General features: G+C 44.4%; 2 protein-coding genes across 15 annotated transcripts in view; one reads left to right on the top strand and one right to left on the bottom strand.

The window, feature by feature from the left end:
• kirrel2 (kirre like nephrin family adhesion molecule 2) overlaps positions 1-3794 on the top strand; it is a 46672-nt gene extending 42878 nt beyond the window's left edge. For 2 of the 13 annotated variants that reach the window (XM_082961431.1, XM_045701225.2), the window contains exons 12-15: positions 589-708; positions 982-1118; positions 1262-1381; positions 1568-3794. In XM_082961431.1, the coding sequence (XP_082817557.1) occupies positions 589-708; positions 982-1118; positions 1262-1381; positions 1568-2065 (875 nt within the window). In that variant the 3' untranslated portion in view covers positions 2066-3794. The remainder of the gene's footprint in view (positions 1-588; positions 709-981; positions 1119-1261; positions 1382-1567) is intronic. The other 11 variants (XM_082961435.1, XM_082961434.1, XM_082961432.1 and 8 more) reach the window with 11 other exon arrangements.
• Positions 3795-4319: 525 nt separating this feature from the next.
• The window catches only part of st14 (ST14 transmembrane serine protease matriptase), a 43751-nt gene continuing 22551 nt past the window's right edge, over positions 4320-25519 (bottom strand). For both annotated transcript variants that reach the window (XM_014156251.3, XM_014156260.3), the window contains exons 4-19: positions 24451-24521; positions 23979-24148; positions 22267-22302; positions 21439-21670; positions 19347-19486; positions 18951-19054; positions 18347-18456; positions 18058-18188; positions 17350-17454; positions 16934-17041; positions 16492-16605; positions 15974-16093; positions 15261-15441; positions 11953-12221; positions 9517-9653; positions 4320-9347 (exon numbers count right to left, since the gene is read on the bottom strand). In XM_014156251.3, coding sequence (XP_014011726.1) covers positions 9186-9347; positions 9517-9653; positions 11953-12221; positions 15261-15441; positions 15974-16093; positions 16492-16605; positions 16934-17041; positions 17350-17454; positions 18058-18188; positions 18347-18456; positions 18951-19054; positions 19347-19486; positions 21439-21670; positions 22267-22302; positions 23979-24148; positions 24451-24521 — 2190 coding nt within the window. In that variant the 3' untranslated portion in view covers positions 4320-9185. The remainder of the gene's footprint in view (positions 9348-9516; positions 9654-11952; positions 12222-15260; positions 15442-15973; positions 16094-16491; positions 16606-16933; positions 17042-17349; positions 17455-18057; positions 18189-18346; positions 18457-18950; positions 19055-19346; positions 19487-21438; positions 21671-22266; positions 22303-23978; positions 24149-24450; positions 24522-25519) is intronic.

Genomic DNA, 25519 nt, shown 5'->3' with positions numbered 1-25519 from the left:
CACACACACACACACACACACACACACACACACACACTCTGCACACTGGAGTTGGCGGAGGTAAGGAAGGAAGGCCTTTGTTGCAGTAGACACCAAAAATAAGGTCCTCGCCAGCAATTTACATCAAGGCAGCTCAGCCGGGGTCTCGGGAGAGTTGAGCGGTGCGCCGTATCTCTCTCCTGGAATCTCTAATTAGATTACTGTCTATTGCTTCATTGCATGTCAGGCCTTGTTACCCTTCTTCCAGAGAGATTAGACACAATAGCCGGGGCTGTGGGGACGCAGGGGGCTCTAAGTGTGTGTGTGTGTGTGTGTGTGTGTGTGTGTGTGTGTGTGTGTGTGTGTGTGTGTGTGTGTGTGTGTGTGTGTGTGTGTGTGTGTGTGTTTCTGAGGGACCATGAGGCTTACTGCAGATGAATTTATATAGGATCAGGCGTTGGCAGAGATTAGTTGGGGCGGAATGAGTAGAGTGGCGTTAGAAGAGGAGAGGAGACTGGATCTGGTCCTGCCTCCTTCACTGTCTCTCTCTGATCAGTAGCAAGATCCTGACACTTCTCTCTTTTCCTCTCTCTCTCTCTCTCCTCACAGAGGCCCTGCCCATGCTGATCATCATTGGGGCGGCGGTGGGCGGAGGGTGTGTCCTGCTCATCTGTGTCGTCACACTGGTCTCTCTCTGCTGCAGGCACACCGGGAAAGGTGAGGTCGAAGGTCAGATATGGGCCATGCCGGGGTTGGGCTACATTCCATGTCAACTCACCCTATTCAAGGAAATGAATTGACATTCAGTAAATGACTATTCACTCAATATTTTTCAATCAATGTGAACTGACTGAATTGAAATAGAACTGACCCCAAATCTTAGTGATGCATGGTTTGTTTGAACTTCATGAAAGGAGCACAATTTAATCATTTTCTACAACAGGCATGAAAAGCAGTTTTAGAATCGTTTCTAAATCACCTGTCTCTTTTGAATCCTCACAGGTAAAAAGTGCACACGCCTCTCAAAGAGTGACATCAGAGTTCAGATTGTGCACAGCGACCACAATGCTACCCGTGGCAATGATGATGAGGAGGATGTCAAGGAGCCCATGGTAAATGCCTCCGTTCAATCACTTTCAGTAGGTTTTCAAATACCTTTTCATCTTTATATAACAGATATATATAATGTATATTACTGTGATGATGTGATAATACACAGTACAGTCATTTTGTCTAGCTCATGTTCGTCTGAGTCTAAGATGTTCCACCTTTGTAATTGTAGGGCCTGTTGTTTCCCCCTCAGGCCCCCAACAGCAGTGAGTCTCCTGGGACGTCCCGGACGGAACACAGTGACCTGCTGGAGGAGGACGAGGACGAGAGGTCCGACATCAAGGTAAAAACCGTAAGGAGAAACACTCACTTATACAATGTTTCATGCATGGGAAAAATTGCAATCATTCGTTGAGCATTTGTTGCATGTGCTGTTTTGCTGGGTGTTTTGAACATTTTTGAAATCTCTATATACATACTGTATCTTTAAAAGCGGTTGAACAACTTAACACCCTGTTGTTATTTCCTCTCCCCTCAGGACCCCACTAACGGTTACTACAACGTGCATGCTCACGAGGACCGGGTTATCCGCAGTGGTTTCTCAGATTACGTGCCCAACCCCCGTCCTGTCTACACGCCATCCCAGCTGCCCTCCCCCAGCCCGCTGTACGGCCAGCACACAGTGGTGGCAGCCACACAACCCCGCATCTACGACTTCTCCCACCGCTACGCCACCACCACAGGGGCCCGCTCCACCTACGAGCAGCAGCAGGCAGCGGCAGCCCAGCCCGGAGCCATCTACCCCACCGACCCCGTCTACAGCGGCTCTGCCTACCTGCCCACCGCCGCCACGTACGGCCGAGCCTTCACCAGCTACGTCAAGCCCGCCTCCTACGAGAAGGTGGATGCCTACGATCAATCGGACCAGGCCAGCAAGGTGTCTAGCTCCTCTCGTTTCTCCTATGCATCATCGCAGGTCTCCTCCCAGCAGTCTGACTACGGACGGCCATCACAACGCATGCAGACTCACGTCTGATTTGTAAGCGGAACAGGGTGTGGAGCGCGGAGGGCCATGTAAAGGGGAAGCATTGGTCATCTCTATAGGAGGTGTGGCCAGACTAACATGAGGAGAGAGGACTGGTTGGTTGGTCCTTCTCCTGGGCACGTTTTGGAAGGAGATGTAGGTGACAAGGATTGCCTTCCTTATTTGTTATTCAGTTGTCATTCTGGGATTGAATGGTTCCAATGGAGCCCCAATGGAGTCAATGATTGTGATGTGCCACTCACATTCCCCATCAATAAATAATCTACTACAGTGTCTGCTACTTCAGAGATGAGCCTGCTAATCTGTCATGGCACTGGTTTTGTTTTACCAGTGAGGGGATGGGAGGAAGGCAAACTGGAAATCACCAGACAGGAGCATCTCATGACTTTGGGTGGCCTAAACTAACTGGATTCTGGAGCATAGCTAACATTTCTCAAAAAGAACAGACTGCTCAGACATAGAACTTGTAACAGACTATGAACAAATAAAAAATACAGATATCTTCATTTAAAAAAAAAAAGAGTGAACACATTGTGGTCATTTGGTGTTTGTTGGCATGTGAAAGGAGTTCTAAGCACATTCGTGTCTCTCTATCCATTTACAGAAGCCTGAGCTCCACAATGGCAGCCATAAACCATTTAGCAAAACAATACGTTTGGCTTGGGTGTGGGTTATTTGGGAGTGAAAGCAGAGTGAGGTATGGAGAGAATGTGTATCCTGGCCTTCACCTAATAGATAGACAGGCTCTGTGTTATTGTTCTACCCTGAAGGACAAGAAAAGGAAATGGAAAAACCCCAAAATGGTGAGCTACAGTATATAGCAGTGTATTGAAAGAGTTTAGGGATAGAGATGAATTCCTCTGGCTACTGTATTACTTCTGTGTTTGCCAGATTGTTAAATGGAGACTATTTCCAGAACAATCAGAGCATGTGGTTTGTAAAATGTTGGCAATCTTGAACTTGAATAAGCTCAAGGTGCAGTCTCAACAGGCTAAGATGGGTTCTACTTGTGAAACTGTCCCTCTTCAGACATCATCCACACTCCAGTCTTTATGACACAATCAAGTAGCTTCAATATGTTTACAAAAATACAGTACTACCCTGAAATACTGACTAGATCAACTGTACAAATGGGTGAAGAAGCCCCATTCTTTCTCTGTTGCATGCAGATGATGTGTCTAGTGAAATTCTTCAGCATTTCTTTTCCATGTCCATTATGCTTGTTTGAGAGACTGCTTACTGCACCTGGCTCAGCTGCATTCCGGTTCTGGACACTACTGGAACCCTGTACTGCCATTTTGTGTCGAGAGCCGCGCTACCGGTCAGCCGGCCCAATTGGAGAACAAACGTCACTAAGTGAACCAAGTGATTTAAAAACAAAAATCATCGCTCGTCTTTATTTTTATATTTTATATAAGCCTTAATGTACAGCTTGTAAGCTGCTTTACTGTAAAGTATCTTTATATTATATATACATATAAATCTATATCTTGATTGATTTTATTTGGGTCCACAATTTCTTTCTGTTCCGTTGTTCATCAATCACTGAATGCAGAAAGATGAACTATGCTTTTCGGGATCACAACTAATTACCATTTCTTGGTTTGGTTAATTTTGTTTTTTTAATAATGTATTAAGGATTTTATTTGCTAAAAATAAGCTATTGTTGCTTGTAACTTTGTATACATATTTATATTTAAATAAAACCATTTCAGATAAAGACCAGCGTGGTTTGAGTACTGTACTATATGTTGGCACGGTGAGGAGATGCAGTGAGTGTGTGTGTATGTCATGGGGGAACAGGTACAAACAAAGCTGCTTATGTACCGAAGTTGATGAATACATAAATTAGCAGCGCTGTCTATGTTGATTCTCCTATTCCCGTGGTGGAGCGTAGCTTTTAATGAAGACAGATGTGATTGTAGATCTCCTACTGTCTGTGTATCCACCTCCCTACACCCACACGCCCAGCTCCCCTGGTAACAGGATATTGCTGTGACAAAGCTAGGTATAATGTGACAATATCAGCTTGTCTTGTCACCTCGGTCTCGTTACATCTCGTCTCCAGGTAGACATGCTAGTCACGGCAGGGAGGAGATGAGTGCTATGAGAGCTCCACATTCATTACAGGCTGCCGTGTAAAGGGACATGGCCCCACAATAGACTCATAATACTTACTATACAACAGCTATTATAGAGACACGAGTCAGTCAATGACAAATGGAGGTAATTGACATGCAGAAGATTGAGGTAAAGTATGTTTATTGTGTAGGATTCATACATCTTATAAAAATGAGGCATACAAACAAAATTGAACAGTAGAAAAGGAATGTGCCCACAATCCAATATAAATGTTACCTTTATTTAACTACACAGTAACAGCTCACATTATTTATAAAGTCGCTTTTGGCCCCTTCAACCCATGTTCTGAAAAATATACCTTTATACACTCCATATTACCCAGCATTATGCCAATGTTAGGGACCATAGAAAAAAACAGCCCAACATTATCTTCAACCTTTAACAATTGAAATATTTTCAGCACTTCAACATTTACAAACACAATGGAGATCTTTAGGTTTTCAAGTCACAGTAAATGTACAAATACAAACACAAGCCAAAATAGAGTGAAAGAAAGCCAATGAAGAATCTGAACATTTAAAAGCAGGACCAGGATTGTCCAATAAAAAGTCCACTGTTTGAGAGGGGTGAGAAGAACTCGTGTTGCTCCGTGAAAACAGCTAAACCAAATTGATTTTCTTGAGCTGCTGTGCGTAGAGGAGTGAAGACCCGAATCACCCTCAGCTCAACTGGCAAATGGAGACCGTTTTAGCTAGCCTGTATATGGAGTTCTCCTAGAATACTAATGTGAGGAAAATGGCCGCAGCATCTATAGAAATTGATAGGAACCTCCGAATTGCACTGTGCCCATTGACCCTCAGAGAGGAAGAGGTGAAGCGAGAGGTTTTACTCTGGTCAAAATCTGTCCACAAAAATAAGCCCATGAGGTGTCAAATTTGGTCAACAAACATTTGCTAATTTGCTACGTGATGCTTATTTGATCAAATATAAGTTTTGTAATGGTTAGATTATTACGAATGCACTGATATAAGTGGAAGCATGTGGCCTTTCTGCAACTTACCCAAAAACAACTTTATATCGGAGTTGTGCCTGTTGTCACAGAGGACTCATCATAGATATAACCTGTTTATCATATTGGAGGGCTTCCACCATTTTAAATTAGTCAACTGGGTGGGGATTCTAGAGTTGGGAGCATTCAGCCAATGAAGAAGAAAATGGACTAGTTTAAAATGTAGATAGCTAGGGTTGAGCAGTATACCGTATCCCGGGGTATTTAGAAATACTTCCGGTATGATTTTCCAATACAGTTGTTTTTGAATATTAGTCTCTTTAAATAAATATCTGCATTCAACTTATGCACTAGGTAATAGATAAAGCAGATCGCATTCATCATTTCCTGTTACATTATTTTTCATTATGAAGCACTAGTTTCACAAAACAGCTGTTTGAGCCAATCAAGTGTTTACAAAGAAGCCCAACAAGCAAAACAGCAGCTTTGTGAGATGATTCACTCCTGCAGAAATGTAACTATTCCCATTTTAAGTGAGGTGATCAATTTACATGAAATGTACTGTTTGCCAGCTAAATATCTTATAACTATTAAGTTAGCTAAGATGTACCAAATAAATTATTTACAGGTTTTGCTAAATTGATAATGTTAGCTAAGTGGCTAAGATCAGCTTGAAAGATCAAGCTTATAGGTAACAGCAGCAGAGACCATACCCTCCTGGACTAAGATCCCTGCGGTCTAAAATGTATTTTGTGGGTGCTACAAACTGCACTTTGAGATACTTGCAGAACTTTATGAGCTAGGTTGTCTGTCTTAATAGTAAATGTTCACATGCGGTCATTAGCATTTACCTAGCATTCGCTATGGGGGATTCCTTAGTACTTGTTAGCATTCTGGTAAGTGCCATTTTTTGGTGGGGGTTTTACAAAGAAAAAAAAGTATAAATAAATTGCACCCCTAAATTGCACCCCACCACATAACATTTGCCAGAACCAAGCCATTGGGATTTGTGTGCTTTGGTCACAAGTCAGTTGACCATATCAGAATGACCAAAGGCAGTCTAAGTCCTATATCCAATAGGTAACTGAACCAAAGCCATTTGAACCATCTGCACGTTAACATTTTCAAATCAAACTTTTATAAATGCCTCAAATAATTTTGTGAAAGATCCTCCCACCTGCCTTCCATCTTTGAGGACATGTATTTCCATAGTTAGAGCGGTCACTCAAATATCTTGTCAGTGCCTCCAGAAAGTACTCATACCCCTTGACATTTTCCACATTTTGTTGTATTACATTCTGAATTTAAAATGGATTAAATTGAGATTGTGTCACTGGCCTACGCACAATATCCCATAATAAAGTGGGATTATGTTTTTAGAAATGAAAAGGTGAAATGTCTATAGTCAATAAGTATTCAAACCCTTTGTTATAGCAAACCTCAAAGTTCAGGAATAAAAATGTGCTTAAGTCACAAACTGCATGGATTCACTCTGTGTGCAATAATAGTGTTTAACATGATATTTGAATGACTACCTCATCTCTGTACCCCACACATACAGACAATTGTAAGGTCCCTGATTCGAGCAGTGAATTTTAAACACAAATTCAACCACAAAGACCAGGGAGGTTTTCCAATGCCCCGTAGAGGGGCACCTATTGGTAGATGAGTAAAAAAAAAAATATATATATATATATAATTTTTTTTTTAAAGCAGACATTGAATATCCCTTTGAGCATGGTGAAGTTATTAATTACACTTTGGATGGTGTATCAATACCCCCAGTCACTACAAAGTTACAGGCTTCCTTCCTAACTCAGTTGCCAGAGAGGAAGGAAACAGCTCAGGAATTTCACCATGAGGCCAATGGTGACTTTAAAACATTTAGAGTTTAATGGCTGTGATAGGAAACAACTGAGAATGGATCACCAACATTGTAGTTAGTCCACACTACTAACCTAAATGACAGACTGAAAAGAAAGCCTGTACAGAATACAAATATTGGAAAACATGCTGTTTGCAATAAGGCACTAAAGTAAAACTGCAAAAAAAAAATGGCAAAGAAATGAAATGTATATCCTGAATACAAAGAGTTATGTTTGGGACAAATCCAACACTGGGTAACACTTCATATTTTCAAGCATCGTGGTGACTGCATCGTGTTATGGGTATGCTCGTGTAACAGTTCAGCTTCCGTCCCTCTCCTCGCCCCTACCTGGGCTCGTACCAGGGACCCTCTGCACACGTCGACAACAGCCACCCTCGAAGCATCGTTACCCATCGCTCCACAAAAGCCGCGGCCCTTGCAGAGCAAAGGGAACAACTATCTCTAGGTCTCAGAGCGAGTGACATCACCGATTGAAACGCTATTAGGGTGCACCCCGCTACCTAGCTAGCCATTTCACATCGGTTACACTCACCCCCCTTTTGACCTTTTCCGCAGCAACCAGTGATCCGGGTCACGGCACCAACGTAACGGTTTAGCTTCCGTCCCTCTCCTCGCCCCTACCTGGGCTCGTACCAGGGACCCTCTGCACACATCGACAACAGCCACCCTCGAAGCATCGTTACACATCGCTCCACAAAAGCCGCGGCCATTGCAGAGCAAGTGGAACAACTACTTCAAGGTCTCAGAATGAGTGACGTCACCAATTGAAACGCTATTAGCGCTCACCCCGCTAACTAGCTAGCCATTTCACATCGGTTACTCTCGTCATTGGCCAGGGCTTGGAAGTTTTTCTGGGGGGGGGGGGGGGGGGGAATAGAGCTAAGCACAGTCAAAATCCTAGAGGAAAACCTGCTTTAGTCTGCTTTCCAACAGACACTGGGAGACAAATTCACCTTTCAGCAAGACAATAACCTAAAACACAAGGCAAAATATACACTGGAGTTGCTTACCAAGACGACATTGAATATTCCTGATTGGCTTAGTGACAGTTTCAAATTAAAATCTGCTTGAAAACCTATGGCAAGACTTGAAAATGGTTGTCTAGTAATGATCAACAACCAACTTGACAGAGCTTGAAGAATTTTGAAAACAATAATGTGCAAATATTGTACAATCCAGGTGTGGAAAACTCATAGGGACTTACCAAGAAAGACTCGCAGCTGTAATCTCTGTAGAAGGTGATTATAACATGAATTTACTCAGGGGTGTGAATACATATGTAAATTAGATATTTCTGTACAAACATTTCTAAAAATAGGTTTTCACTTTGTCATTATGGGGTATTGTGTGTAGATGGGTGATTTTTGTTTATATTTAATACATTTTTAATTCAGGCTGTAACGAAATGTGGTACAAATCAAGGGGTATGAATTGAAGGCACTGCAATAGACAATCTTTGTTAGAACTCAAGATTCCATGCATCTCTGCATTACTAATATCACACTCACTTATAAAACATTCCATGTTCTTGTCAAGGCACTTTAAGTGAAAATTGGAAGATGAAAACAGTTGGTAAAGAAATACATTGTAAAAAAAGAAAAAACCTCTAAAATATCTTTCTTTTATATCTATTCTATTTCTGTTCTATTTCTGATTCCCTCAGTTCATTTGGCATGTCTGTCTGCCCAACAGAAGATGTGATCTCACATCATAGCAATGGGGGAAACTTGGCAAATACCACCAAAAACAAAGTGTGTCCTCAAAATATACATATTCCATTATTTACACTGGGAGAATATTAATCAAACCAGTGGAACATGACATGATTGATGGAGGTGCAGGAGTCTTGCTGCTTCCCGGAGCCTTTGAGAACCAGGGTTGCATCAGTACAGCATAAAAACATTGAAAAACCTAATCCCAAACCCATTTGAAATCATTCGTCTGAGCAGTAGCTAGCCCCATGCAGGCCCTCAGTGGGTGTCGGAGGCTGGTTGAGGCTGGCTAGATGGATGGATGGATAGCTCTGGTCATCATGGGGGGACACGTCCTCAATCAGACGCAATGTTTTTTGTCTTGTCCTGTCAGACCCTCAAACTGTCTACCCGCTGTCCCCCCTTCCCCATGTCCCCTCATCAAACCCCCGTGTTCTTGCGGATCCAGTCTCTCAGCTTGGTGACGCGCGAGTAGACGCCGGGCTTGTTCCGACGAGCGCAGCCCTCGCCCCAGCTCACGATGCCTGCCTGGAACCACATCCCACTTTCCTCGAAGCACACCAGGGGTCCCCCCGAGTCTCCCTAGTGATGAGAGAAACAGAGGACAGAGACATTACATTGGGCACAAAGGAAATTTGTTTAAGAGTGTTTTAAGATGCAGGTGTATGCCATATGTTTGTTTATAATTGCATGTGTTTGTATTGTGTGTGTGTGGAGTGATAATGTAGCCTGCCGTGCGTATCCCTCCCACCTGACAGGCGTCGACTCCTCCGGACAGGAAGCCAGAGCAGAGCATCCTGGATGTGACCTGACCCTCGGTTACCACGTTACACACCGTGTCGTTAATGATCTTCACCTCAGCCTTCTGCAGCAGCCGTGCTATGGCACCTGACCGCCACGAGAAAGAGAGGACACGTGGTTATAACTAGCAGAAGACATCCTTCATGTCCACTAGCTACAACCCAGGTGCTAATGAGTTGGCTTTGTGTTGGCTAATAGACAGTTAAGAGATCCCTCAAGAGAAAGAGGGAGAAGGTCTGGTATGAAATATGGATGTGGAGGAAGGTGTAATGGAAGAGAGGGATGACAGAAAAAAAGATGTAGGAGAGATGAAGGGAACAAGAGGAATGACATGCGAGAGATGAGGAAAATATCAAGATGGAAGATGAGGGAGCAGGAATGGGAACGGGGTGACAGAAGACAGGGATGTCAGGAGAAATGAGAGAGAGGGATGTCATGAACGGGAGAGGTGAGGGTTGAGAATGAATGGGGAGGATGTGAGGGAAGAGGGACGTCAGGAGGAGAGAGGGATGAAGGGAAGAGAAGGATGCCATAGCGATGAAGGGAAAGACGCCATAATGGGAGACAGATGAGGAGAGAGGAATGACACGAGGAGAGGGATGAAGAGAGAGAGAGAGAGAGAGCACGAGGAATGTCAAGATGAGGGAAAAGAAGCATGCCAGGATGAAAGAGATGTATATAATCATAGAGGAGTTGTATAACACACCTGACTGAGTCAAATACTATGCCAAACGGTTAGTATGTGAGGTGCGTTGATTCGGCACTTTCTTGGACTATTCCACTGTCTCTTCGCTCAATTCCTATCAAATGAAATCAAGTGCAGCTCGAGCATATGGAAATACTTGACCTAATGCACAGTATTTGACCCAAGTCTGCCGTCTGAGAACAGTAGTGCTGGTCTAAATGACCCTTCATACCAAATCCAGCATAGCTCACCTATCTTGAAAGTATTCAACATGCATATTCAAAATGTATGACCTAGGGATGGGCATGAGTAATCGAACGGATGTCAAAAATCGATCTTTAACCTGAGAATGGCGGTAGTGTGCATCTCCCATGTACGTTCTCCCGCCAATTCGTGCTCAATCATTGTTTTCATGGGGTGAATTGTTTGTCAAACTTTATGAATTCCCCGCTATATCTCCAAAGTATCATCAGCAGTGAACGTAGGCTACCATTAATCATTGCCACTTCCCCATTAATCTAGAATGTTTGGTTACAGTCATTTCTGTTAATTCAATGTATTAATATGACATACTATTCTCATTCTTGTAGTGGAGACATTGTTTGGAGAGCTCACAAACTACACGGTGATAATGAAGTGGGGGTTTATTTAATTATATTTACCAGTTTTATATCAACAGGTCTGATTTCTTCGTCTTGTCAGTATTGCTTGAGTGCGCGCAGATGTAGACTACCTGGGCTAAGTTTAAACCCTTTCACATGTGTTTTATGTCGAAAGTCAAGTGTTTTTTTTTTCTTCAATAGAGTGATCAGGGTTGTGCAACTATATCCTTCACAGAAAATACTTTTGTGCAACTCATTCATCAGGAAATAGCTTCCTTTTCATCAGATGACATCCAAAGTGCAATGCTATTTGGCTAGCAGCCACACAATTAAATGAGAAAGGTATTTTTTTGCAAAAACTATGCATTGCCATCATATTTCTAGTGTTTATCATATAAAGAATGTAGTCAGCTACATTTCTTAATCTAATGTTTTGTTTGAAGTTAAATCTTGCATTTTACCAGAGAAAAGAGGGCTACCGAGAAAAGTAGCTACAAATCAGTCAGAGTGCTGTCTGCTGATAGAATGCCAGTTCGTGAATTCTCAGAGTGAAGAAGCGCAACTGAAGCACATAGTAATTTCTGCTCGGCATCAGACTATAAGAATAATTTTACATCTGCGTTTAGAAAACGCAGTAAGATTATTTCCTTATCTTTTACATTTTGCCACTGCTAGGTGAAGCTGTGAGTGAACCCGCCAAAACCGAGCAGCTCATTATGGTTTCAATGAATGATTCTCAAATGGCACTTGTTTTTTTATTCACTGAATATACTAGACTATATGGGGCAAATTAGGTATTTTTGCACACTGTTGGCATATAGATAAATGCGCATATTTTTCTGTAGTGTATTCTAATATACTTTATTTTATTTGAGTACTCCTGTACAAAAAATAATGTGAGTACTCGAACAGGAAAAACATTTCGAATGCCCATCCCTAGTATGACCCAGCTCTGTAGCATAAAATAGAAGTAAATGTATGTTAACTTTGAACCCATGCACTAAATCAATTGCCTCATCAGCATTTGAAATGATTCAAAATATGTATTGTATATGACCTAGGTCTATAAGAACAATAGTGTAACTATATGATCCCCCACCTCCTTCGCGGAGCGTGCCCCAGCCTGTAACCCAACAGGACATGCCAGCAGGGAAGAGGTGGGAGCGTGCGGGTAGGCAGATGGGGTGGATGGTGTTGGTGAACTCCAGCGGCTGGCTCAGCTCCAGCAGGGCGATGTCGTAGTCATAGGTCATCTGGTTGTAGTCTGGGTGGGTGATAATGGTCTTCACCGAGCTTCTCTGAACAGTATCCTGCTTATACTGGTCCTGCATGCCACTGTACGTCTGCCAGTTGGAGGCCACGTGGTTTCTAGAGGAGATGAGAGAGGGCACCATTATTCAGTTATTCTGCTGGCCTCCCTGCCTTTGTAAAAAAAAACAGTGAACAGTGAAATTTCAAAGTTCAGGAGTAGATGGAATTGATTGTGGGTATGTTAACCAGCCTACAGGGCCAAGGGCTGGCAGTCTTATTTGAAAGGGGCCAGTGTGGGGGCAGGCTTTTTCTGCGGCCAAAGCAGGAACACATCTGATTCAAATAATGAACTAATTAGTCTTTAATAAAGACTCAATTAATTGAATCAGCCATGTAAGATTGAGTCTAAGATTGCCTACTGCTGCTGTAGGATATGGGCTTGAGCTACTCCTATAGAGCCTCTCCACAGAATAAGAGAATGCTGTCTGTAAACAGAAAGGAAGCCGTTTCTCTTCCAAGCTGACTGTGTGATTGTGAGAGGAAGCAATGCTAGCAGCAGAGCTCTGTAAATCTCTGTACTGTTCATGAAACCGCTGCAGTGCACAGCTACATCATCCCCTACAGTGGCTGGCTCTAAATGGAAAAGACCACATCCATCCCAACACAGCAGTGCTGGATCACATTCTAGTGCAGGGCTAGTGCTCCACCTACTGGCAGCCCAGACAATTACACACAGTATATACACTATAAAGCTGCTTTGATGCAAATGTGGCCCTGAAGCATCTCTTCTAAACAGTATAATCAGGGGGTAATTTCTCAGTCCTTGTGCAGTGGATCAAAAATCTCCTGTTGTGTAAAGCACTGTTTACCCATCATACTCACGTCTTTTAGGGCTCTGTTCAATCCCCATCGAGGAAATTCAGCTTTACAGCATGATTGAAATTTAAAGGCAATATTCCCACTTTAGTGGAGAACGCATTAATGATATATGCTGCATATGTTGGCTCAACACCTTTACATTTCTATTGTGGAACCTGGAACTCTTCAGCTTTACAGATTAAAGAGCCCTTAGTCAGAGGCGGAAATCCCGGGGGGGGACACGACCCCCCCCATCCTGGGAAAAATATGATTTGTCCCCCCCAATATATCACTGAAACATAACTATGTAATTTAAATAATATTAATAATACACAATGAAAGCAATTGTGCTGATTATAGACACTTAATAGAGCGTTTTTAAGTTTCAAAAGATTGCGACCCCCCCCCACCCTTTGCCTCACAATGGTTTGATCCACTGCCAGTTCTTTAGTTGGCAAGGTAACAGAGGGGTCGTGTCTACTGTCTGAAAGGCACTCAATGAACGTAACTGACGTGAGGTTAATCCAGTCAATCGCGCACACACACTAGCTGAATATGCAGAGCTAGCGCGCAAATATTAACTATTAAGCTAGCTAGTACCTATTCCATTTATGTGGCGTCGTCAAAGATGGAATCTTTGCTATCGTCAATTTATTCCAAAATCAGCATGCAGATGATGTAAGTTAGCGCTTCAAAGTCCCTGTGATAAGGATAGCGATAAACTTAAGTCCAAACTGAACAGAACTACACTCTCTTCTACCATTGTCTTAAATATATTTAATGGTCTCGTTGCAAAAGCTAAATTGTCGCAAGGGAACTTTTATTTATTTATTTTATTTCACCTTTATTTAACCCGGGTAGCAAAGATTATAGCAAACACCACTGAAACGGAATTGGTGCTCGCTAGCTTTGCAAATTCAGCTATTGTTGGAAGCCAGCCAATATGAAACAAACTATTAAAATTACAAAAGGTTGCAGCATATGTTGTGTAAATGGTGAACTCATACAGCTGTCAACTCTTGTCATTTTAATCCATTTCACATTTGCTAGCTACCTTTTAGATCGAAGCCCAAATAGAATGACAGAAGATAAGATGATAGAAGCCCATCTCCTACTGTAAATAACCTACACACACTGTGTGTGTAGCCAGCCAGCCAGCCAGGTAGAAAAATGGCAGAAAAATAAAAGACGGACATCAGAGTATTTTTCAGTACACCAAAACGCAAAGTAAGAACCCTAGGAGCCTAATATCTCAAAGACTACTTGATAAAATGTTCATAAGAAAGAAATGAAATTCTAATGGAAATGTTTCACAATGATGTCATTAGGCAGAGCAGGCAACAGATGGCACACAGACAGCAGAGTTGGGGACAGATATGCAGGGACAGACTGGCAGAGACAGGGAGTTTCAGGTAAGTTTGTGTCTTTGTTTGGCAACATTATGAAAGGTTCTCAATTTTTTGACTTGTAAAATAGGAACATAATTGGAAAATGCCATGGATACCCCCACTCTCAACTTAAACTGGTGACTGAACTAAGATTTGTTAAAGGCAATGGTATTGCTGTTGTGATTAGTTGTGTTGTTTTGGGTACCGGTAGTTAGGAGTACGGCAAACACCTTATTTCTTTGATTCCTCAATATACATTTACCATATTACAATGTAGGCTATGTGTTACAGCACTACTTTTGGTGTCCCCCTCAGGAATTGCTCTTGAGAAAATTTCATGTAATTGTCCCCTCCAAAGTTGATATCAGATTTTTGCCCCTGCCCTTAGTATTAAATGAATGAACAGGTTCCCTAAAACGATGTTCTCTGGAATAATGAATAATAATAATAATAATAACAAACTAAGTTAACTCAGTGAAGTAGATGAAAGACTGCAGAGTGGCCATAAACTACCCCCGGCTTGGGAAAGAAGGACAAGAAAAACGTGTTTGACACCAGAGTAGAGGGAGATATCAGTGGCTTCAGAAGCAGAGATGGGACGATCTGTCTGTGAATCAGAAACCAGAAGAGGTGTGAGGGGTGCCATGTACACATGCAGGGCTGGAGATCTTGAAAGAAGAAGTCAAGGAGAGAAGCTTCAGTAGAGTAAAGAAGCCATAAACTACCCACACGCATGACGGGATAGACAAACCCAAAAAAGAGGCATAGAGAACAAAAGCAAAGCGGGAGGGAGGAATGAAGGGAGGATATTTGAAACAATAGGAAGGACAATCTGCAGAGAGGCGGGAGGAGCAGAGAGGAAGGGCGAAAGGAGGAGCAGGGAGAGAAGTGTTGTGTATGTGGAACTCACTCAGGGCTGATGGTCTTGAAGCAGTGGGCGGCAGACAGGAGCCAGCGGTTGGAGATGATTGACGCGCCACACACATGCCCATGGGTCTGGAAGTGCAGGCTCACCTGCCAGGGCCACTCCCCCAGCTGCGCATTCTCCCCGCCCACAATACGGTTAAGCTTGTATGGCCGGACGCCACAGTCTGTTGGGAAGTATGGCGGAATGGAGGAGAGGAAGAGTGAGATGAGCGTTAATGAACAGAGAGAAGAGAAGGAGAAAATAACTTCAACTTGACACCGCAGCCTTGGAGCTGAACCGCGCAGCTCATTGGAATTATAATAAGGTACCGACATATTAGCTTATCAAAAAAAACACTGCCAGCCCCCGAGGCTTGTAGGAAAGGAAAAACACAAAAATATTCACACAGACGTCAATAGTTCTCCAAAGAAGAATCAAATAAAAAGTGCTGGATGGAGGCCCTCCAGCTTGTTTGGTGCTCTGTAGACAAGCAGCCAGTCATACGTATCCCAGCCCCACTACTCTGCTGTCCTGTAGCTCACTGTTAGGAGTGACAATGATGAGCTTTTTTGCATCATACAGGAGTTCTAAAACTACATGCCAACTCATGGATGTTTTTACAAAGACAGAGAGAGATGCCCAGAGAATAGGAAGCGAGTGAAGACGTAAATGAGAGGAGGAATGAAAGAGCTTGCTGCTGGGTTGTCTTGTCTTACCGCAGCCCTCCTCGTCTGATTCGTCGGTGCAGTCTTTGACCCGGTCACACTCAGCGTTCACCTTGTTCACACACGCCTCGTTCTTACACTTAAAGCTAATGTCAGAGCAGATACCAGGAGCTGCACAGAGAGAGAGGTAGATACAAATAAAAAGTCAAAACCCATCAAGAGATCATAAGAAAACACATTTCTGATTTAAAAAAAAAAACTATCCCATTTTTCATAAACCTATTTCAGTGTTAGGCCAGGTTTGATGAAAAAGACACTCCAATCAGTCAGGCATTAGAATGCAGTGCACCATACACAGTGATGGTGCTGTGGTTTACATTGATTGGCTGTATTGATTGAGACGGTCTAGTCTAACATCCCACTTTATCCACAAAACTGAGATTGAAAAGGAGTGACAGGGTTTTCATGTGAGGAGGTGTGTGCAGTAGCATAAACATAGCTAATGTATGTCAAAAGAGAGGTGTGTCCTGTCACGTAATGAGTGAGGAGTCTGGTGTGTGTTGACTTACTGACGGTACAGGAAGCCTCGTCACTCCCATCCACACAGTCCGTCTTAGTGTCACACACCACATCCTGAGGCAAACAGGTCCCGTCACCACACCTCCACTCATTCTTCGCACAGCCTGGGGGGGGAGGACGGGAAAGAGATTTACTGATGTGGCCAGACTGGACTCTTGTTCTCCCTCCATCCCTCCCCCGCTCTGTGCTTTGAAAGGCTGAATGCATTATACATGTTTAAGAGTCTTGACAGAGGCTGAGCAAGTTGGGCAAGGCTTCCAACAAGCCACATTACTGATAAAGTAATGACCACACACAGCTGAGCTAGGAGCCAATGTCCATCGATTAGCGCCTTTAATGTTAGCACAATTAGTATGGCATTAGCGGGCCGTATAGCCCGCAGATTGGTATTACATAAATAGAGGGGGTCTGGCCAACTAGGAGGCTACTCACTGCAGTGCTTCTCATCACTCTCGTCACCGCAGTCGTTGACACGGTCGCACACCCAGTACTTGGGCTTGCACATCCCGTTGTCACAGGCAAACTGGTCCTTTTCACATTCTGAAAATAGCAAGAGGAAATGTCTAGTGTCAGAGGGTTCTATTACACAGACATGCACACACACACACAGGAATGTGAGGGGAGTGGGAAATATGTGAAGGGAGGGTAAGGGGGATGAGGGGAAGTGAGGAAGGGAGGGATGAGGGGAAGTGAGGAAGGGAGGGATGAGGGGAAGTGAGGAAGGGAGGGATGAGGGGAAGTGAGGGATGAGGGGAAGTGAGGGAGGGAAGGAAGAAGGGGAGTGAGGGAGGGAAGGAAGAAGGGGAGTGAGGTAAGGGTGAGGCCAAGCGAGGACAGGGTCTACTTACTGCAGTTAATTTCATCACTCATGTCCCCACAGTCATTCCAGCCATCACAATGCAGCTCCTTCTTGATACAGAACCCAGAGCCACAGGCAAACTGGTTGGGGCAAGCTGCACACAGTAACAGAACGGAGGGAATGAAGAAGGAAGGAGGGAGACGGGGGGAGGAGGCGAATGAGAGCGAGGGAGGAGAGAGAAAGATGGAGAGCGAGTGACAGAAGGAGTGTGAGGGAATCAGTGTATATCCGGCCTATCCGTCTTGTTGCCATCTGCTCATCCCTATTGACCAAAGCAATTAGAAATCCATTATGGCCCAAACTCAGAGAGCAGCATTACAGAGGGTGGAGGGGACGAGGGGAGTGGAGGGGACTGAGACTAGAAGTGCTCCTGACTGATAAAACAGACAATAAACACGCTCCCATGGTGATTGGTGGACCCGTGATGTCAGAGCTGCAGTCTGTAAACCTCCATCATTGAACCGTCTCTGGCTGAGTGTCAGTCAGCGTGCCACTGGGTTTGGGGCACTAGTTCAGTTGTTATAGTGACGATTACTCTGTCATATAGCAACTTTCACTTGAATAGCACCACCACTCCCATATCAGTTGCCATGGAGAGTAAGAGGGGTTTGAAAACAGTACCATAAAATGGTAGCACCTTCATAGGACGTTTCATACAATCCAGAGTCATATATAACACCAGAGAGAAAATACTCACGGTTGGAAGGATCGTATGCATTGTACTGAGCCTGGAAGCCTTTGTCTGTGAAGGACTCGTCAGAGTGGAACATCACAACCAGAGAGCTGGTGGTACTGGTAAGGGCCAGAGAAGACAGCTCCCCACAGTACCTGACACAAAGCACACAACGTTTCTTTGAGTGGAAATACTGACATTGTACGTCAATGGGATATCATGGTTTAAAGCAGAGAACACATTTCCTTTATCCTGTGATAATCAATAAAGTCATATTGTTCTATAGAGCTCCAGTAAGTAGAGTAATTCTTACTTGGTGCCCATGACCTCAATGTAGTCTTTGTGACACACCCTGACGTCCACTCTCGGCTCCTTCATACGGAACATGGTGAACTTGACACGTACCTGCTTCCCTGCAGGGACCTGAGAGACAGGGTTGTGGTCATGTGAGTCTTAAGAGTTGGAAAATGCCACCACTCCGCCCTGCTCCTTAGAGGTATGCACTTGTTCCTTCCTCCTCATAGATTTTAAATAAATGGTGCAGGAAATATGGTGGGAAGTCCCTCGAGCCTGCTTACACCAATTCAATGATTTGAAATCCACAAGGGGAACGGGACCAAGTGGGAGGTGTAGGGAATTGGAACTTAACCTACAGTAACTGTGGGAGAACACCTAGCCCACATCCTCCCCCCAGACGCACAACCTTAAGGGCTGCTGCTGCAGCAATAGGACAGATGAAGATGGAAGAGGTACTGAACAGCCTGGCTGACATTCTGCAGCCTCAGCATTCCCCTCATACAGAGCTATGGATGGTGCAGGAAAGAGAGGACTAGAGAGAAGGACCAGAGAGCGAGGGGGTAAATAGAGAGGTAGCAGAGAGGGGGTAACAGAGGGGGCTATGGTGCAGGACCACCTACCTCGATGGTCCACTTGCAGTCCAGGGCTGGGGGATAGAAGCTGGGGTAATGGGGAGAGCTGAAGTTCCCCTGAGCATCACTCAGGACTCCTCCACAACTTTTGGCTAAAATGGCAACAGTTGGGTCATTAGAGTGTTCACCATGTTAACTTAGTGAAATATGGACTGTTTGACTGGCATTGGGGCGGCAGGGTAGCCGAGTGGTTAGTGCGTTGGGCTAGTAACCGAAAGGTTGCAAGTTCGAATCGTTCTGCCCCTGAACACTGTTCCTAGGCAGTCATTGAGAATAAGAACTTGTTCTTAACTGACTTGCCTAGTTAAATAAAGGTAAAATACATGAAAAAAAAATTGTAGTTGTACATCTTGGCAAGGGGATGACTGTCTGATGTTAGCTTACATGTTGTTAGGGGGATGATTGAGTACTCTGCATTGAAGCCGGGCCTCTGGACAGCACTGTCGGTGACGAGGTTGATGAGCATGATGTTACTGGATGACACCACCTCCAGGGGATTGCTGGGAGGCCTCTGACCACACTTGCTGTAGGAGGAGATTCATACAGGAAATGGAGACGTCAGCCAATGACAGGGCTGGGCAACACTGATCAAGGTGTGGGACTTCACTGACAGAATGTGGTGCAGGCATGAAAGGCATAAACCATCAGTATACCATCTACACTGTGTTGTTAGAGTGACATAGTACACTTTTAATAAAAACACATGAATCAGAAACCCAAAGAAGCCCATTAAATACATTTGAAATGTCTAAATAACTGATGAGCACCGACACATCAGAGCATTAAATCAACTATTCAAGGGAAGAAAAATAGCCCTGCACGCTCAGACACACACGGCATTTCAAAGTCAAACAGGTATTTTAGCTAAACGTTCCTGCATCGTGGGCCGGCGGCCGGAGCCACAGAAGTGTGAATGACGTTGCAAGAGCAGCCCTACCTGCAGCAGGGTAATGCCATTAGAAACTATTGTATTAAGGCCCTCATAAACCTGGTGTCACCTTGGATAAATCTGATAGGCTGAGCAGCAATATAAAATCTTATGCAGCGCCTGGCTACCCGCATTTGTTTGGCGAAGGGTTTGGAACTTGAAATTGCCTGCAGTGTAGCCCCCACTGATTTGCACTCAGGTTGCCACAGTGGAGGGGGGGGGGGGGGGGGGAGAAAGAGAGAGAGAGAGATGCAAAAACAGTCCACAGACAACCAACCACCCCTGGTAGATTGGAAAAGAGAGGTCCTTCTGAGCCAACTCAATCTCACTGAAGGTCCCCAATGTTAACAATGAAAGACAACGTGCTGGGCTAAATGCACCAGGATCCCAACAAGTGACTAAAATCACCAATGATGTGACGGGAATGAAGTCCACAGCATTCGCTACACTTCAAAACGACCGTTTTCTCCCATGTCTTTCAATCCCCACTGGGGAAAGTGATGTTCCGGTCCCTCTTGGGAATTCTGGAAAACTACATGACACACTTGTACTTTCTTTCCTCATTAAGTAAACATATGTTGGTACTGGTAGTATGCATGTCTTGGTTGGACCCTAATTAATAAAAGGTTGTAAACGAGTGGGATACACAGTGTACAAAACATTATGAACACCTTCCTAATATTGAGTTTTACCACCCACTTTTGCCCTGAGATGTCGGGCCATGTTGACTCCAATGCTTCCCACAGTTGCATCAAGTTGACTGGATGTTCTTTGGATGGTGGGCCATTCTTGATACACACAGGAAACTGTTGAACGTGAAAAACCCAGCAGCGTTGCAGTTCTTGACACAGTCAAACCCGGTGCGCCTGGCACCAACTACAATACCCCGTTCTAAAGCACTTACATTTTTTGTCTTGTCCATTCACACACACAATCCATGTTTCACTTGGCTTAAAAATCATTAACCTGTTTCCTCCCTTCATCTACACTGATTGGAGTAGATAACAGGTGACATGAATAAGTGATCATAGGTTTCACCTGGTCAGTCTGTCATGGAAAGAGCAGGTGTTCCTAATGTTTTGTATACTCAGTGTATGTTTCTTGGTAGGACGAAGAATATATTATTTATTGTGCTGAAAGAAAGCAAGTTTGAAGTTGACTTTCTGCTTCCTTTGTTAACATAGCTTTATCGATTGGAAACAAACCCACATTCTCACAGCACAACAACCTATCAATTACACTTAGCCTAGACACCAGGAAACCACCTTCGATTGAACAAAGCCAATATGTCTCACACAAATGTGCAATCTTACAATTGAATTCACTTGTCTGTGTATCACTGCTGATATTAAGATGGAGTTTGTCACGGATTTCCTTGGGCTGTGGAGAATAGTGGCATTATGACAAACACTGGCCTGATTCAGCCTCTCTCATTACCATCCTGTACAAGAGTCTTTGGGTCCATGAAAAGCACTAATAAGAATCTATGCATTATTCATATTATTTATCTATCATCATCATCACAGTAGTGGTTGTGAGAGCACTCACTGAGTGATGGCCTGGGATTCATCCGGGCTGAGGGAGTCGTAGATGGACACAAAATCGTCAGAGCAGTCATCCTCTATGTGGAAGTGGGCGAAGCGGACTGAGATGGCGTTCTGTTCCGGGGCTCTGATCTGCCACTGGCAGCGGGACTGGGCCGGGTACTGATCTGGAAAGCCTGGAGACTGGAAGCTCTGAATTAAAGTGCCAGCCTCCAACCGGAAGAAACACTCGAAATCTGATGGGCAGGAAATGAGCAGCATAACAGATGACATTAGTAGATGTACAGACATAAGTACAGTAGCCCAACAAGGCTGTGGGTTTTCCCTGGTCAGCTCACATGCTAAGGAAAAACTTAGACTCGCTAGTCCCAAAAGTGCAAATGCCAAGGCAGATAACATAGTAGGAAAAAAAGATTAGAGCTGTGTTGTATGGCATCAATCAAAATGTCATATCATGGTGCGGAGAAAAGTACACATCTTATACCATATCTACTACACTGTTCATCATCCAGTGTCATCTGTTGATGCAATGTCAACTATCAACTCTCCTCTGAAATGAAATGTAACATGCGCAAAATCATTTGAGGATTACGCATCAACACAGACGGTAAAAAAAAGGAGAGTGAAATATGCCAACATCCATTTTTATTCAGTAGTCCACTCATGTACTATATAGCCAGGGCTCTCAATCTCTTCATGAATGGAGCAGCAGCAGTATTATGTATCAAGCGGGGCAGGCATTCTCACAGACTGGCAGCAGCGGGGTGAACATCTAGCGGGTGGAAAATTACAGCGAAATGTGATGGAAACGGGAGACAGTGGGTTTACTCACCGGCTCTGGGGTTCCTGGCCATCCTGGGGTCTGTGCCTGGAGAGAAAGGGGGGGTGAGGGAGAGAGAAGAGTGGTGGAGTAAGAGGGGGAGGGAGAAGAGAGAAAAGGAGAGATGAAGGAGGAGAGGGAAAGGGGAAATGAGAGGTAAGGAGGGAGGAGAGGGTTAAGAAAGTGTTACCAAACTGAGAAGCTGATAGAGTGATGCATGGGCGTATAATATTGGACTGTTGTCTAACATTCCCTCGCCCCGCAGAGCCCAGGGATGCATCTCTGTCTAACTGTCTGACAGCCACATCAAATCATATAAACAGAAATCATTTTAAAGAGAGCAAAACCACAAAGTAATATAAGGTGACCTATTTGCAATGCAATGTGAAGTAGACAGAAGCTAGAATAATGATAATGGCTACAGCCAGGCAGGCAGGGAGCTAGAGGGCAGTCCAGGGGCCAACTACTGTAATGTCATTAGAAGAACCAAACTACATAAAGTGTCCAATCTCTGATACAATAGAAAACAGAGTGGCGTCCCTTATACCTCCACGTTATCTTATTAGGGCATGTCAGAGACATCTAGCTGGCATAGAACAGCCATTAATGCTGAAATCAGATCAGATATGAATGCTTATGGAAGATGACAGAGAGCGGGGCTTGCTTCAGACAATACATTTCTCTTCATTAAACACAACCCTTTAGTTGAGGGGAGACCAACCATCCTTCTGGAGAGCTACTGGGTGTGCAGGCTTTTGATCCAACCCTGTTACCCCCTCATTCAGCTGATCAAGGTCCTGGTGACCAACTCTGTTACCCCTCATCAGTGCCAGTTCTAGACCATTTCAACTGGGGGGGCCAAGCTGGGGCCAGTTGTACTGTTAGAGGGGCCAGTTACATTAGACGTTAGACGTTATTGTTGTCACATCGTTTTCTTCACTGCATTGTAGGCATTAGCAGGCAAAATACCATGTTCATAATCATTAGTGTTCCGTGTTACCACGGTCTAATAACGGATGTAAAAAAAGAATAGCAAAAATTTGTTATGTAAAAATGATTTCATACTCCACATTTAGGGGGGCCACAAAGGGGGTCCAAAATTGTTGTCACAGGGGCACTGCCCCCCCCCCCCAGAACTGCCCCTGCCCCTCATTCAGCTGATCAAGGTCCTGGTGAGCAGCCAATTAGTAGAATGATAGGTGTTGGATATGGGTTGAAGCGGAAGCTTGCAGGACTCAGGGTAACTCTCCAGGAGGAGGGTTGGTCACTGCTTGCTTAGTTTAAACCCCCTGCCCCAGAGACTACACCCCCTGCCCCAGAGACTACACCCCCCGCCCCAGAGACTACACCCCCCGCCCCAGAGACTACACCCCCCCTGCCCCAGAGACTACACCCCCCCTGCCCCAGAGACTACACCCCCCCTGCCCCAGAGACTACACCCCCCCTGCCCCAGAGACTACACCCCCCCTGCCCCAGAGACTACACCCCCCTGCCCCAGAGACTACACCCCCCTGCCCCAGAGACTACACCCCCCTGCCCCAGAGACTACACCCCCCTGCCCCAGAGACTACACCCCCCTGCCCCAGAGACTACACCCCCCTGCCCCAGAGACTACACCCCCTGCCCCAGAGACTACACCCCCTGCCCCAGAGACTACACCCCCTGCCCCAGAGACTACACCCCCTGGTTTGGTCTTGACTGGGTTGTACTAACTACTAACTCACGTGAGGCAGTGACTTGGCTGATGTGGAGGCTCTGGCCGGAGCGTTTGCCCTGCTCCCTGATGCCGTTCCACAGCACCTCCAGGACCCGCTCCTCAGAGAACTCTGGCAGCATCTCCAGGTCTGCTGCCGGGATGTCAAACTGGGTCCAGTAGTAGGCCAGCACCCCCTCACTGGAGAGAGAGAGGGACTTGAAGGAAGAAGACCAAACTATGCTGACTGAGGCCTTCATTGATCACTCACAGTCATGTACTTCAACGTCTCTATTGTGCAGGTTTTACCAAACCTCTCCTCAGGTACAGCTGGTGTTTTGAGTTGCTGCATTGGATGTTCCATTGTCCAAACTACACTTATCCAATAAGCATTTTCAAAGATTCATATTATGTAATTAAAAAAAGTGATTACATGACTAGCTTTATAGCCAACTGTACATTACCAACATGCAGAAACTCCACATCCCAGAATGCTCTCCTACCTGAAGGCGGTCACCACAGATGTGGTGTAGTACTTGGAGAGGAACTCAACTTGTTTGTAGTTGATCTTAAGCTGGTGAAAAAAGCCAAACATAAAAATTATCATTCACTAGGTTACCTGACGACCCATTTGCTGTTACCATGGCGAAGATAGGGAGCCGTGACCTCAGAGTTCAGCTGAATCCTCCATATAAGGCTAATTGATCAAGGTTAACATGGTGTTGGGAGTGCTCCAGGTATTGGTCAGTTAGATACCAAGAAAAGTTTGTCTGAGGCTGCAATAAGGCCCCTGAGAACAAGTGGGTATGCTTGCATTCCAACTGCCTGCACGCCATGAATAACAGGGTTTCCATTGGAGATCCCATGGAGGACGAGTGCTTTCAGCTACAGATATGTGAAAAAATGTAGAAAGAAACTGGATATCTAATGCTAGCATGTGCTGTTACTAATCATGCTGTCTATTCAGTGTGTGTTAAACTCCAGTTCAGACTGTAAATAAGAACGCATGTAGCGAACATGCAATTATCAGGCTGGTAAATGTTAAATCCAAAAGGTACATTATAAAGACAGTGTAGCTAAACTCACCTCAGCTCCCTGAAACAGACTGAAGAGAGTAGCAAACGATCTTCATCTGTATCAACTCTGATAAGACCATACTGAGAACCGAGAAATGAGCTGGAGACTTTTCAATGGACCATAATGGAGAAAGACCATTAACAATTTTAGAGGAGAGCAAAATGAGTGATCCACTGAAGTTAAACCCAGAAGTGTAGAATGTGATCCCATTGCAGTTTTCAGAGCTCAAACGAGAGACAAAGTGTATCAGTGGTCATCAGCTGGGATTTCAAGGACTACAGAAAATGTACAACTACCCTCAAGGCCTGCTTGCCTCTGAAATAATTTCAATATATCCCTAAAGCATAAAAGTTAGTGATTCTCAGCTTAAAAAAAGGAATATCAAGCCTCTAGGATTTTTGGTGACAACCTAAGTGTAGATTGCCTTATTTAAATCTGTTTCTAAGCACAAATGCCATATTCTACAGCAGGCAACAGCAGACTACCAAGTCAACC

The sequence above is a fragment of the Salmo salar genome, chromosome 02, assembly GCF_965601325.2.
Source record: "Salmo salar chromosome 02, fSalSal1, whole genome shotgun sequence".
Classification (NCBI taxonomy): Eukaryota; Metazoa; Chordata; class Actinopteri; order Salmoniformes; family Salmonidae; genus Salmo; species Salmo salar.
Note: the sequence above shows the minus strand (reverse complement) of the source record. Positions and strands in the feature narration are given on the sequence as shown.